The sequence below is a fragment of the Urocitellus parryii genome, chromosome 12, assembly GCF_045843805.1.
Source record: "Urocitellus parryii isolate mUroPar1 chromosome 12, mUroPar1.hap1, whole genome shotgun sequence".
Taxonomy (NCBI): Eukaryota; Metazoa; Chordata; class Mammalia; order Rodentia; family Sciuridae; genus Urocitellus; species Urocitellus parryii.
Window position 1 is genome coordinate 93118378 of NC_135542.1, and position 14437 is coordinate 93132814.

At 48.4% G+C, this 14437-nt stretch overlaps 1 protein-coding gene across 1 annotated transcript; it reads right to left on the reverse strand.

The window, feature by feature from the left end:
- Positions 1-3103: 3103 nt before the first annotated feature.
- Bola3 (bolA family member 3) lies at positions 3104-13644 on the reverse strand. Its single transcript, XM_026397402.2, has 4 exons — positions 13526-13644; positions 11107-11227; positions 8568-8656; positions 3104-5265 (listed from the first exon to the last, which is right to left on the reverse strand). The coding sequence occupies exons 1-4, from the start codon at positions 13577-13579 to the stop codon at positions 5200-5202; spliced, it is 330 nt and encodes a 109-aa protein (XP_026253187.1). The 5' UTR covers positions 13580-13644; the 3' UTR covers positions 3104-5199.
- Positions 13645-14437: the final 793 nt, after the last annotated feature.

Consider the following 14437-nt stretch of genomic DNA (forward strand, 5'->3'; position numbering starts at 1 on the left):
CTGTTTTGGATCCTGCTATGTCAATATTGTAAAAAGAGAATTTTTTTTAGACCAGTTGAATTTAGAAGACTCTATTTGAACAACAACAACAACAACAAAAAACCCTTTTCATGAAGAAAGTAGTTCCCAGAACCAACACAGTTTCTGAGAACTTATGTCAATGTGGCAATTAGACTGGCACTTAAGGAAAACAGGTGCGAGGCGTCAACAACAACTTAATTGACCACAGCCTTGTCAATGGGTTACAACCTAACTAGTTATTTACAGCCTAATCAGTTAACAGACTCTAGGGCCTTCTGCAACCAGCCCACAGCTTCTGTTGTGATTAAACTATATTTGGTCTACTGGGCCCTGTGCAGATGCCAATCCAAATCCATGACCTCCTACAGAGTGTTATTTAACAAGACCTGATGAAATAGAAGGGTTGAGATCATTGGGCAGAAGAGTTGAGACATGCTCCAATCTGGTGCAATAGAGGAGAGCTGTAAGGAAGCATGTGGTGTGAATTCAGGTTTTTTAGGTGGCTGTTAGAAAGCCAACTTTAGCTAGCAAGCCACCTTTTGCTGACTTATGCTATGAGCTTCTTTTCTTTCTATTATTCCCCCCTCCCCCATACCAGGGATTGAATCCCTGCGTGCTTAACCACTGAGCCACATCCCCAGCCCTTTTATTTATGTCTTCTTATTATGAGACAGGGTCTTGCTAAGTTGCTCAGGGCCTAGCTAAGTTGCCGAGGCTGGCTTTGAACTTACAATCCTCAGCCGCCTGAGCCACTGGGATTGCAGGTGTGCACCACTGTGCCCAGCAAGATGACTTTTCTGACAGTCACGACAAGGAAGTACAGAGTAGGAGTGCACAACAACTGGAGCTAGGGATTGATCCTGTGCCTCCACCCACACCTCCTCTCTGTGCCTCTGCACCCTGTGATTAGAAACCAGCCTATGGGGTGACAGGCTCATTGGGCTGCTTTCCAAGCAGAGGATAAACTGGCCACTTGTGGCTACAACCACTTCCTAGGACAGGCCTGTCCTGTGCCAAGCTTGGTTGGGACCTGCCGCAGCTCTGTTGCCTTGAGTTCTCCCGCCCTCTGCCTTCCTCATAAGGAATGTAGGAGTTTAATTTCCCCAAACAGGTAGGAGATAGAGATGAGCCAGTAAATCAATGGTGACCAGTAACTCTGTGGAGGGAAAAGGGAATGGGAAGAAGTCAGCGAGGAGTGAGGAGTCTGCTTCATGAGGCTCTAGAGTCTGAAGTGGTTCCCTCCAGGGGTCCTAACTTTCACATGGCCTACCTAGTCTCTGAGCCGCCACCCTCTCCAACCCTTATTAACCGGCCTCAGACCTGTCAGGGACTCAGACGTGGGCATTTTTTAATACCCCAAGTGGTTCTAATTTGCAGCCAGATTTGGAATCACTATCATCTCCCTCATCCTACTTGCTACGGCCCTTCATGGATGATTATTTCTCCATCCATTTTTTCAACTTCAGCTTCTCTCCGTATTTCCCAACTTGGATTCCTTGGTTTGTTTGCCCTGAACGTCCCATCAGCCACTAGCCTGTCTATGGATTGGCTGTCTTTGGGTCATTTACTCTTCCTTCCCAGTTTGGGTTCCCTAGAAAGGAAGTTGGGGACTATTGGCTCCTCACCATTGTCTGTGTCTGGCACCAGGTCCTCTCCCAGGTTGCAGACCAGTTGGTCCCATACACTGCTAGTTGGGTGTTAGACACCCAAGGCTGAGGGGGCACAAGAGGAATTATGGTGAGGACTGTGGACTGGGGAGCTTCCCCTAGTTTCAATCATCAAGCCATCCTCCTCAAAACTGCATTTCCCAGTGCTTGCCTGGAAAGCACAAGACCCTAAGTTCAATCTCCAGCAACACACAGACACACAGACACACACACATGCAGAACTGCATTTCCCACTGCCACTGTCCTTTAGAAGGACACTCAGACTGATTTTGTGGCACACTCCTGTAATCTTGGTGACTAGGGAGGCTGAAGCAGGAGGATCATAAGTCTGAAGCCAGACTCAGCAACTCAGCAAGATTCTGTCTAAAAATAAAAAGTTCGAAGGACTAGAGATATAGCTCAGTGGTAGAGCACCTCTGGGTTCAATCACCTGTATCAAAAAAAAAAAAAAATTAAGAGTACTCAGCTCTGAAATGTATTATATAATTTCAGCAGTTTCCACAAGTAGCATCTAATCAAAAAACTAGGAGTCGCTGTATCAGATGCAATGTTCTACTCTAGCTGCTGAGATTAAACAATTTCCTTTTTTTTAATCAATTAACAGAAAACTTGTGATTCCTCTCTGGTCTTCCCTCTTAATTTTGAAGGAAGCACAACGGGGGTAGAGAGGCTACTTTAAAGCATTCTTATTGACAGAATCAAGAGCAGAGGCCTGGAAAGTGGTAGGATGGACAGTTCACTGGCCTCAAGTCCCAGGGGGAGACACTGGGGAAATGTCTGTCTCTGGCGTCTGGACACCCCTAGGAGGGCAGGCCTGCTAACCTTTTCCTCACCCTGAGAACACCTGGTTTTCCATCCCCAACCTCTTCTTTGGGGAACAACCCTGCCCTGACACCTGCAGCTTCTTTTGGGAACTCCTCCCTTCACCCCAAACCAGAGTCCAGTCAGAGGTTGCAGTTTTACAAGACTCCTGGCCCTCAGCTCATCAGTCCAGGTGGCTCTGGATTCAGGAGCACCAATCAGAGAGGCTTTCCCTGGAACTTGAAAGGAGAATATGCCCTTTTCATGTCCTGAACATTAAGATGTTAAAATTAAGAGTTCCTGGTGGTTAAGTGATATAGTGGACACCAATCTAGAATGAGAGACAATAAAGCTGATTTGCAGACTGGGCATGGTGGCACACACCTGTGATCCCGGTAGCTCTAAATAAAATATTAAAAGGGCTGGGGATATGGCTCAGTGGTTAATCACCCCTGGGTTCAATCCCCAGTACCAAAAAAAAAAAAAAAAAAAAAAATCTGCAGATCTTGAAACAAATGATGAAGAGGAGTGTCAGTGGCATTTTTGCTTCTGATATTTAGATGTGCCCTTTAGGCAGTTTGGCCCTTCGACCCTTCCATCAATGAGATGCTTCATTAATGTGCAAATACATTCTTTATTGCTGTAAAACATAGTGCTTTAAAACAAACATTTGTATCTCACAGTTTGGTTAAGAAGTGGGGCATGGCTCAGTTGGGTGGTACTGGCTCCTGCTGCAGTCTTCTGACAGTGGCCAAAGGATCCACTTCCAAGATGGCTCTTTTCTTGGTAAAGGCCTGTTCCTGGCTGGCTGTTTGTAAGTCTATTAGGTTGGCTCTTGGTGAGAGGCCTCAGTTTCTCACCACATGGTCCTCTCCACAGGTTGCTCATGTGTCCTCACAACAGGGTACTTGGAGGAAAGTCATAGTGCCTTCTAGGACTTTGTAAAATTGCACGTCACTTACCCTGTATTCTACTCTTTAGGAGCAGATCGGTATGTGGAGCCCACCCTTAAAAGGAGGACAATTAGGTTCCATACAAGTAATTGACAGGTCTAATTTTGTGGCTTCTCCATCCTCGCTGATCATTACCACCTGGCTAGCCTCTGGGACTATGGTCTTAGATGTTTCCTGCTATCTAACCCTTTCAGAGATGGCTTGGGCCCTCGGACACAGTTTTCTTAGTTTTGCCCCATCTTCTCAGCACTGATAGAATTGAGTGACCATTCTACGTCAAAGGCAGTTTTGCCCTAGCAGGATATCAATTCCTCCCAACCCCACGGTGTAGACAAGAGAATATTTTTAAACCACAATATTGGGAGATGGTATGTGAACAGTGTTTGAAATTTGTGCTGTCCAAAAAACCTGGGGCCTAAGGTTGTTCTACCTACATCCCCTTGTTTCTTAGGGAGGCACCTGCAGAACGGACAATGACCACTGACTTCTCTGGTGGTGGGACCTATAAAATACAAAAGGGAGTTTGAGGAAGGAATAGATGTCAACTTTCCACCAGCATGGTGATCAGGGAGCTGAGGACTGAGAGAGGCAGTAGATGTGGTCACCTCTGAGGAAGTTGAACAGTAGAAAGGTAGGGATGGGAGGGCAGGAGCCACATTGCAAAGGGCCAGTAAACTCACCAGGGCTCTCAGCTACCAGCATCAGCCAATGACTGACTTCTGTGATTAGGGAAGAATCTAGTGCAAGGATATAGGAAAAGTCACAGGATTTCTGAGAATACTGGAAAGCCAGCTTCTGAAAACAGGTAGGAATAAGGCAGTCTGTGCAGCTGAAGCCCAAACTGTGCTACAGACCCAGATACTGAGGCTACTGTTGTGCGCTCAGAGACAGCAGTCTATAACACTGACTATGCAGCCACCACCCAGAACACCAGATGTTGCAGCCACAGCAGCTGGAATTCATGTCCCATATCCCTGCTTCTTAGTGTCTTTTGCTGAGAAATCCAGGGCAGGTCTGTCTGCCGAGAGTTGAGTCAAGATGGCCTGTGGCTAAGTTGCAAAGGAGCCTGATAAGGCCCAGCCCCACCCCTGCTCCTATCAGAGGAGACGGGCTAGTCCTCCCTTGAAAGGCAGACTGTGGGGGATCTTTAAACACAGGAGAGGATGCAGACTCAATCCTTAGGTCTGCTCCAGAGTATAAAAAAGGTCCAAGGTAATTCTTGGAAGAAGTTTGGAGGGAAAGGCAAGAGTAATGAAGGAAGAGCCAAAGCAAAGGACCTTTTCTTCCTTTTGATATGATTAAGGGAACTGAGCAGTTTCATAAAGGGAAAGAAACCAGAACTTTTTGTTTTTTCACAGTGCTGAGGTTGGAACCTAAGGCCTCATGCATGCTAGGGAAACGCTCTATCACTGAGCCCACACCCCTAGCTCTAAGAAAACCTCTTAATAAGACAAAAAGATGGCACTCATTCTGTTTTAGTGGCAGGACAGAACTGTCCAAAGATGACCACTCTGGACAAAGGGAACATACTCCTGAAATAAATGAACTTTAAGCATTAGTCACAACCCTCCCAAAGTGTCAGGTATCTGTGGCCTTTAATTAACATCTAAATAGATAACATCTCTTCTATAATTATAATATAGAAATGTCTATGACCAAAAATCGATAAAGTTTTTGGCAAATGCCTTGGGAAGAATGCCATCAGTGAAATTCACCCAGGGCTTCAGGCAGCAGCATCTGTGCAGTCAGGGTGGTGGTCAGTGCTTGGGGACGGAGGTAAAGATCCGCAGTCCGTGCATGCTTTTGATTTCTTCTTTTAGTGCCTGAATAAGTAAAAGAGCATCATCATTTTATGTACTTGCCATCAATTAAGAATATCTTTATATATTTGAAGTAGACTTTGCACATTTTGTCTAATAAATTTTTTCCTTTATAATTTTTTTAATCAATAATATCTAAGCTGAGCATAGTGTCACGGGCCTAGTGTCCCAGGATTTGGGAGACTGAGGCAGGAGGATCACTTGTGCTCAGGAATCCCAGATCAGCCTAGGCAACATAGTGAGACTCAATCTGAAAACAAAACAAAAACAAACAAACAAAATACCATAGCTGAAAAACCAGAAGGTATATGGTAAGGCCTCCCTTCCACACCTGTCCTTCATCTCCCATCCCAAACAGGAAACTGCTATTGTAAACAGCAGTTTATTTCACAATATTTATATTTGCAGGAGTAAAATGCATAAAAATATGAATGTATATTCCACACCACTGCCTTTCAAAACCACAAATGCTAACATTTCAAACAAACTGTTCTATACTTTGCTTTTCCCTAACCATCTACCTTGGAGACCTTTCCATAGTAAGCATAAAGTGTCATTCTTTGCCTTGGCATCATGTTCCATGATACAGATGTATTATAACTTTTCAACTTGTCCCCTAATGAACTTTAGAGCTGTTTCTGTTTGCTATTTCAAACCATGAGCAGCTATTCTTTAAAACCACACAAATGCCACAAATTCCCCTCTTTTACAGCTTCATATGGCAGCTGGTGAAGAGTGCACAGCACATGGGACCATTTGCCTTCTGCAAGCCAAGGACACTCCTGGGCCTCGCTGGCTGGATGAGGGCCCAATCACGGCTCAGCTGATGTCTTGGATTGAGAAAACTTCTGGGCTTTGCCACCTCGGGTCTCCACACTTCTCTCTCCTAACACCTTCTCCCTGCATTCTGTGTGGCTCCTTGAAGGCTCCCGACACCCCCCACAGTATCACACATATCACATGCCACAGCTCGAGGGCCTTTGAGATCACCTGGGTCACTTTACAGGAGAGGAAGGAAGCTGAGGCCCTAGGGGGAGAGGTAACCTGGCCAAAGTGCATGGTGAGAAGACATAGCTTGGAGAAACATATTCTGTTTTCTTAAGGTAGACACAATATCTTTATTTCATTTTTCTTTTTGTGGTGCTGAGGATTGAACTCAGTGTGTCACACATGCCAGGCAAGTGCTCTACCACTGAGCCCCAGCCCCAGCCCTTGGATAAGCATTTCCGAGCTCTGCTATGTCCACCACATTTTTCTGGGAGCTGGGGACTCAGAGGAGAAGGTGTGGAAGAACGATGAAGGTAAAAGTTCACAAAACAGAAAGCAACAAAATCAGATTCCAGGCCGGCAGCAATGGCCCTGGGAGGCTGCAAGCCTGGCAGCCCCATTACAGGTGTCCTTACGGGGTGCTCCTGCACACTGGTTTTCAAGTGGGTGAGAAGGGGCCCCAGGAGGAGGCAGCCCTAGAGCTGGACAGCCTGGAGTAGAACAGGCAAGAGCAGGGACAGGGGAAAAGACTGAGGCAGATCCCCCGAGGGTGGGAAATCCCAGGTTGGGAAGAACACTGAGCAAAAGGGGAAACTGGAGCAGAGGTGCCCTCAGGGGAGGGCCATCAGGCAGCAGACAGGAAAGAGGCCACAGGAGGGAGGGGGCAACAGCTATTTACCACAGCAAGGGACTTCTGGACCAAGAATTGGATCCTGTGTCACCAAGATGAACATTACTAGGTGTGAGGATGGCCAAAAAAGATCCAGAAGGAAAGCTTTACCCTGACCCAGGCCTGCCAGGGCCCCACTCGGACATCCTGTGTGCTGGATGAGGCTCCTAGCCCACTCTCACTCCACTTTTGAAGACAAAACAATGTGCTTGGGAAGCTTGACCTTGGGCAGAAGAGGCTGGTCATTCCCAGGTTCATCTCCTCCTAGATGGGTGCTAATACCTGCTTGAAGCAGGGCAACTCCAGGCCCCAGCTCAGACCCCTACAGGTCAACTGACCTGCTCTTTGAAGAGGTTTCATTTTGTCCCTCCCATGTGACTCTATCAAAGCTAATATCCTCAAACTTAATCATCTAGGCACTGCCCACCTGGTATAATTAGATACCTTCATCAGGGCCCTAACCATGTGCTGTGGCATTTGTGGCACTTGAGGAGTAGGTTACATCAGGCAACCACATAATTTTGAGAATAAAACCCAAATTCCACCAGATCAGGATAAGCTGAGCCACCCCATCTTCCCTCCCTTGTATTCTATCTGGACTCTGACCCATGGAAGAATGTTGCTGTCAGCAACAGCACAGCCACCAGCACACCTTAGGGCTGTAGGACTATGTGCTGTGAGAAATTAAAAGATGGAACCACCCACAAACGGTTCCCAGGTTCCAAGGGATAAACGGCAGGGGCATAAGTATCCAGGACACAAGGCAGAAAACACTGGTAGCTGACAGAGGGAGTCGAAGGGTGGAGGGGTTTTCATGGCCTGCCAGGGAGGGAGGGGGAGAGCATTTGAGCCAGTGCAAGAGGGGAAGGGCAGTCTAGGCAGGAGGTCTGATCTGGGCAAATATACAGATACAGAAAGAATAGATGAGTAAGCAGCAGGCTGCTGGATGGTGTGTGCAGAGAAGCAGGGTGTCTTCAAATGGCAGTGCAGAACACCTGAACGCAATGCAATGTACGAGGGGCCGCTTCAGACTCTTGGGACCATAGCTGTGCTTTTCTAAAATTAAACTAGTTCACAATGTGCAAAACCTTCCAGAATGATGTCAAAACAAAACAAAACAAAAACCACCTGCTGAAGGGGGTGAGTTACAGACACAGGCCCTAGGGCCAAAGTTGGTATAAGTTCAAATTAAACCAAGCATAAATGGACCCTAGCAAACTAGGGTTGTTTGAACATGAAGTTCCAGGGCCCAAATGTTCTGTCACTGGGTTGGGGCATCTGGAGCCATTCTCAATCATGCTGTACATGAATTCATCCACCTGTAAAGTAGGCCTAAAGGCTAAAGGGAGGCAAAAAAAAAAAAGCCCAAATCTACAAAAACACTTATCCTTTAGCACTGTGCCTGCTTACAAACACTATTCACTAGACAAGGAACTACAAAATAACAATTGGGTGGCTTGTTTCCAATTTTGAATAAAAATCCATATTTGCCCACAATCTCATTTTTCTCAGGTCTCCAGTCCTGTTTGTGCAATTGTGGAATTTGAATTATTCTTTCCTAGGACTGCCAGTGAAAACCACGATGCTCTGCCCACATCCCCCAGGTGCTGAAGGCCAGTGGCAAAGGATCACTGGTACCTCCACTGACCTGATTAACCATCTGGTGCTGCTGGACAGTTCTCTTCTCCTTAAATTCTTCTGATTCGATTTTAATTTCATACATTGCCCCGCAGCCTCCTAAAATAAACACAAGTCAAAAGTGTTTTGATTATTAAGTGTGACAGCCATGGTCCCATGTGTCCTAGAAGTACGATACAACCCAAAGAAGGTCTAAGTATTATTATTTGGCATCTAGGAATGTTGCTAAGACAGGTAGAAAAAAGATCACGGCTTCTGATCTGACCACATACACCTCCTGGCAGGCTTCTTCCAGGTTGCCTCAACCCAAATGTGCTCTTTCTTTTGGAAGGCCACTGTGCTACCCAGGATTATTACTTGTGGGCAGAAAAGATAAGGCACAAAGCACGTTAAACTTAAGGGATATAGAGTATTTTCTTTTAGTAGGACAACAAATGCCACGGCAGAGAGTGGGAAGGACTAAATTTCAGTATTCCTCATTCCAAAGGATCTGCGATCTGTATTTTTAAAAATGAAAAAAATACACTAAATTTGGTTTAAAGGCTATATTTGTGATCCCATCCAAAATAAAAGAAAGGAGCAAAGAAGCAGGAGAGAACCAGGGGCACAGTGAATATGCTGGACCTGGACCTGGAGCTACAGTGAAGCCCTAAGGCAGGTGGGCCCTGCCAGCTCTGGCCAAGCTGCACTAACACAAAGCAACGCACAGGAGAACGTCCCCTGCACTGGCAACACCAGGCCACCATCTGAGAAGTACAATCTACTCAACAGGTTTTGTTTTGCTTCTCATGTCATGTGCTCGAGGAATCCACATTTTGGTTACACTCAGGCTCCTGGACTCAATGACTGAGAATGAAAAACCCACTCAAACTCGGTTTCTCCCATTACACACTCACAACAGACCTGCCCGTGACCTCACAGGTGGGGGGATTTCTCTCCACTGGCAAGCAAGCCATCCTACAGCAGCACACATCAGCTGAATATCTCTAATCCAACTCAGTGTGACCCCACTTACCTGGATGCAAATGCCAATCACAAGCCTTAGGTTGTTTCACTGGTGCTTCAGACTGACCCATTGTAAATCAGGGTTCCCACAACCCCCTTCTAGGGTACAATTTGTGTAAACAGCTTACAGAACCCAGGGGAACATTAGGTTTACTGGTTTTATTGTAAAGGATAATACAAAGAATACAGAGGAAGAGATGCAAAGGTGAGGTATGGGAGAAGGGGCACAGAGCTCCCATAGCCTGTCCAGAGCTCTGACCTCCAGGAACCTCCATGTGTTCGGCTACCCAGAAGCTCTGAATCCTGTCCTTTGATATTTTTCTGGAGACTTCATTGCAAAGGCACAACTGCTAATATACTGGGTGGGGAAACCCAGCAAGCTATCTATTCATACCCCTCCTGGCCTCTCTGTGCAGCATTTCTTCCTTGTAAACACAGGGCAGGACTCCTTCTGAAAAGGGGGTATAATCACCAGAGAATTCCTTATGGCCAGCTCCAAGAAAAAAAGATGGGAGAAAACTAGTTTCTATGAAATGTCTTGGGAAAGAGAAATTCTAATATCTCTGGCCTGCTTTGGGGAAAGGGGCTATAAGCCAGGAATTATGGTCAAAAACCAAAATATGTACACCATAATATCACAACATCCTTTTAGAACTCCATCCAGGGCTGGGCAGCGCCAAACTGAGGGAAAAGTTTCAGCTCTGCCCTGGGCCTGGGACAGGTAAAGGCCTGGTGACATCAAGGTCTCAGCACTGCTTGGCGACCCTGCAGAGCTGTCCCCTGACATATCATTCTGACAGATCTTTAGCTTCCTAGAACTTTTTCAGAATCCATGTAAATGCTGTTGGTGAGCTCTTGTGGCAACGCAGTGGTTAAGTCTGGGTGTGGAGATACAAGCCTATCTGGCTGCCCATGTGTGTGTCTGGATAAAGGGCCTGTCTTCCCCATCTTGTGGGTGCAGAAGCTGTGTCCCCAGCATGCTCCTAACATACAGTCAGCCTGAACTTCTGAGTATCAGAGGCTGCCTGAGAAAGGGTGGGCCTGGCTTGGCTAGTAACTGAGCTTAGCAGAGAGTCCTGGTTTTGCCTTGCTTCTACTGCCTCCTCTCTTCAAAGGCCTGGAAAGATCCTTTGGCTTTTCTGAGCTTGTATCCTGAGGAAAGTAAGGCAGTTGGAGCTTTGACATTCCAGGGTGTCAGGAGAAGGTGAGAGAATCAGAGTAAGGCCTACCTCTAGTGAAATGAGAAACTCTGGACCCAAGCTCTGGAGTGACTGAGAGGGATCTCATTCATGATAGGCCAGCCTTGCAATTTTGAGTCCTCCCAGCAAGGCCCTCCCCTCACAGTTTCCCCTCTTATATTTCTGAAACTTCCACTTCCCCAAAACTCCATCAGGGAGGAGAGGCCAAGTTCCTTCTGTCACAAAGCAACACATACTGAGAGGCCACTGGTATGGCACCAAGTTCTCTCTCTAGCCCCTTGCTGTCTGCCTCTCCACAGGCTAAAATCTCATCAAAGTTCTGTGGGAATGACAAGAAAGCCTTACCTGAAATGTCAGTGACTTTGATAGCTGTAGCTCGAGGAAACTTTTCTTTGAGAATCTGAGTCACTTTGAGCTCCCCTTCAGTCTGGGATGCAAACATCCGGTGGACACAGTGCAAAGGAAACTGCCACAGAAGAGAAAAGGCTCATGGCAGAGCAAGACAGTACTGCCCCCAGGGCTATTGCCATTCCCCTACAAGACAGGCCCCTGATCCTCACTGCACAGCCATGAGTTATGTCAGAGGGAATATGTGCTATCAAGTGGCCATTTAGCTTCTAAGGACACAAAACAGAACTTTTGGGGTGGGAGCAAAGGTAAATCATAAATAATTTACTCTGACAAGGCCTGAGACCCAATCCAAAAGACGTTTACCTTTTGACAGTACTGTAAGAGAGACACTATTATGATGAGTTTTATAGTCAAGGACACTGAGACACTAAGTAATGTGCCCAAGGCTGGCTCTGTTAGTAAGATTCAGAGCCAGGCTGTAATCCCAGTGGCTCAGGAGGCTGAGGCAGGAGGACTGTGAGTTAAAAGCCAGCCTCAGAAACTTAGTGAGGTCCTAAGCAACTCAGTGAGACCTTGTCTCCAATAAAATATAAAAAAATAAGGCTGGGATTGGCCCAGTGGTTTAGTGCCCCTGAGTTCAATCCCCGGTACAAAAAAAAAAAAAAATCAGAATCAGGGGAAATGCCAGGGAACCTGCCTCAGACCTGCCCTGCCAGGTTACTGTGGCATTGCCCATCTACTGCCCTGCAGAATGGGGCCAAATCCCATTCACTTTTGAGGTCTGATTAGCAGGCTGCACCCTCCCCAAGGGAAGGTAACTTCACAACCTACTGCCAGCTCCCCTTTATACCACGTACTAACTCTCACTAGAGAGAAGAGACAGATGTTGTATTAAATGTCCTGAAGAAGGAATAATTTTGGGTTATTCACCATTGACAACAATCCCCCACCCCCACTTCACAGATGGTTACCAGAGGAAGCCAGTGCTTGAGAAGGAACATGTCTCAAACCTTAGGAGGGAAGCAGCAGAAAAACAGGTTGGCAGCCATTGGGGCTGGACCCCACACATGCTGAGCAGAGGCTGAAAATAGACCATGGCAGGCTGAGTGCCAGGCTAGAGATTTTGGTCTTCTTAGGCTATGTAACCCCAGGTGTGACCTAGGCTCTTGGTACCAAAGTAAGCAGCAGAAAACTGTGACTTGTACAGCTAGTCTAGGGAGACACCAGGAAGGAGAATCACTGGGCTGGTCCCTGATTGGCTGTGGAAGGCAGGCAAAACCCCAGGATTATTAGCAAGTGCTGGTGCTGAAGGTGCCACTTCTTCACCGTCCTTTCCTGATGGCCTAGAGTAGGGGGTCCTGTCATAGAATCTCAGCTGTGCAAATGGGACTCTCTCACCAATTGCTCTTAAAGGCCAAGAAAGCAACTGTCCTGAAATAGCAGCCTGCAGTGAAGCCCGGTGCTGGTTCTCAGAAGCCCTGATGGATATTTTGAGCAGATTAGGGGCAATGCCCACTGGGCACAGGCAAAGAAAGTCTGGCAGGCAGTTGAAATGCAGGTCGGGAGAAGAATCTGGAATTAGGTCTGTGTGCTATGTGGAGAAAGCAAAAAGTGGATGTTTGAGGTTGGGTGAGATTGCAGGGGCAGGGGTGGAGGTGCTTTGGGAGACAGAATATTGGTGGAGGGAAAGGCAGAGGGTAACCAGATGGCAAGCAGAATGGGCAACCAGTAAGTGGAAGAGGGTGGTTAGCGCTGCAGAATCCTTGGGAAGAAGCCATCTATCACCTTAGCACACCTGTGGGCAACGCCTTAAAAGGACTGACGAAGTCCCCAGTGGACCACTACCCAAGCTGACAGTAGCCGGCTGGTAGAACACCTCTGCATGCACCAGGGAGGCAGGATCAATCCCAAAGGGAAGAGAAGTAGATAGTCAAGAAGGGGCAGAAAGGATTGGAAGGGCACGAGTGGAGTGCCCTCTACAGGGCTTTCTGCCCGGGGCTGCGGAGTTTGGAGGGTCAAGGTCAGAGGCTCGGCCGAAGTTCCCAGGGCCCAGACCACCCTTCTTCGCAGCGCCTGGCACCCACGCCTGGGTCCCGGACGAGGCAACTGCCCTCCGCTTCGCGAATCAACATTTCTCTTCCGGGTGTACACAACTGTTTATGTGTCCGTCCCCCTGAACTCCGACCTCCACCCAGTGCCGAAGCTGCAGCAGATCGCGCCAGGCAGGGCCTCACACTCCTCCGCGCGCCCATGGCCGTGGAGTGAACGGATGAACGAACAAAATGAGAGAAAGAGAGCTCAGCCTCCGGCACTGCCCGCGCCCCCGGGAGCCCTTCTTAGAGCCCCGACGGCGGCCGGCCATGTCCCCCCGAAGCTCCGCCCGGGGAGAACAGCCCCGACCCGGCCCGCTCACCCCGCGGCTCCCGCGGAGCAGAGGCGCTGCCGCGGCGGGGCTCCACGCGGCCATGCCCGGCTGCCGCGGCCCGCAGCCCGAGATCGCCGTTCCTCCCGAGAGATGCAGAGCCAGGGCCGAAACCTGTCGCTGTGGGCGAGGCTGCCCCCTGCCGCCCGGAGGCCGCGAGTCTGCCCGACCCCGCCCCGGCCGCGGGGAGTCGGTGCCCAGAACTTCGGCGCCCGCCCAGCTCGGGCCCCGATTCTGTCTCGCCAGCACCGCGCTCCTCTGGCCTCTGCTGTCCTGGTCCAAGACAGAGGCTTGGCCAGGTCAAAATCCCCTTCCTCCGCAGCCAGCAACACCAGCTCTGGGAGCGCGGTACGTCCTTTCCTCACCGTGGTGCCCTGGTGGAACTTATCCTATCCCGCTCCCCATCGCTGCAGCCGGGCAGGCTTCTGACCTGAGGAGCTCGGGTTTCTCTCCAGGATCTCTCTCATGGAAGGATGTAAACAAGGGACGCATTTTCTGATTTGCATTTTAGAAAGATCACCTTGGCTTCTGTGAGGAAGGGTGGAATGTAAGGGGCTGAAATTGGAGACAAGGACAGAAGGTCCCAGGCTACTGCAGTGTCCAGGTGAGAAATGAGGGGCCTGCCACTAATAATGTGGCAAGAGGGATGGGTGGAGTGAACTGAGACATTTGGGAGGTGAGTGGAATAAATAGTCTGACTTGATATTGCGGATGAGGTAGGAAAGGTCTGGGTTTAAGATGCTGCTAGACACTGCCCAGCAGAGGCACAGGTTGGACCCACACACCATAGGAGTCCTGTAAGCTGAGGCAATGGGTCAGCAAGCCTGCCTGGATATGGAGCACTGTCAGACAAGTCAAAGCCAAAATACAACCAAGTCCTTTCCGGAGCTGTAATTGCAGCAT

What these genes read in the sequence shown, in the direction of transcription:
- Bola3 (XM_026397402.2), bottom strand. Translation starts at nt 13,579, where the DNA reads ATGGCCGCGTGGAGCCCCGCCGCGGCAGCGCCTCTGCTCCGCGGGAGC. An exon ending in TGCTCCGCGGGAGCCGCGGG is followed by an intron (nt 11,228 to 13,525) that starts GTGAGCGGGCCG and finishes CTTCTGTGGCAG; the next exon opens with TTTCCTTTGCACTGTGTCCA. An exon ending in CAAAGTCACTGACATTTCAG is followed by an intron (nt 8,657 to 11,106) that starts GTAAGGCTTTCT and finishes TGTTTATTTTAG; the next exon opens with GAGGCTGCGGGGCAATGTAT.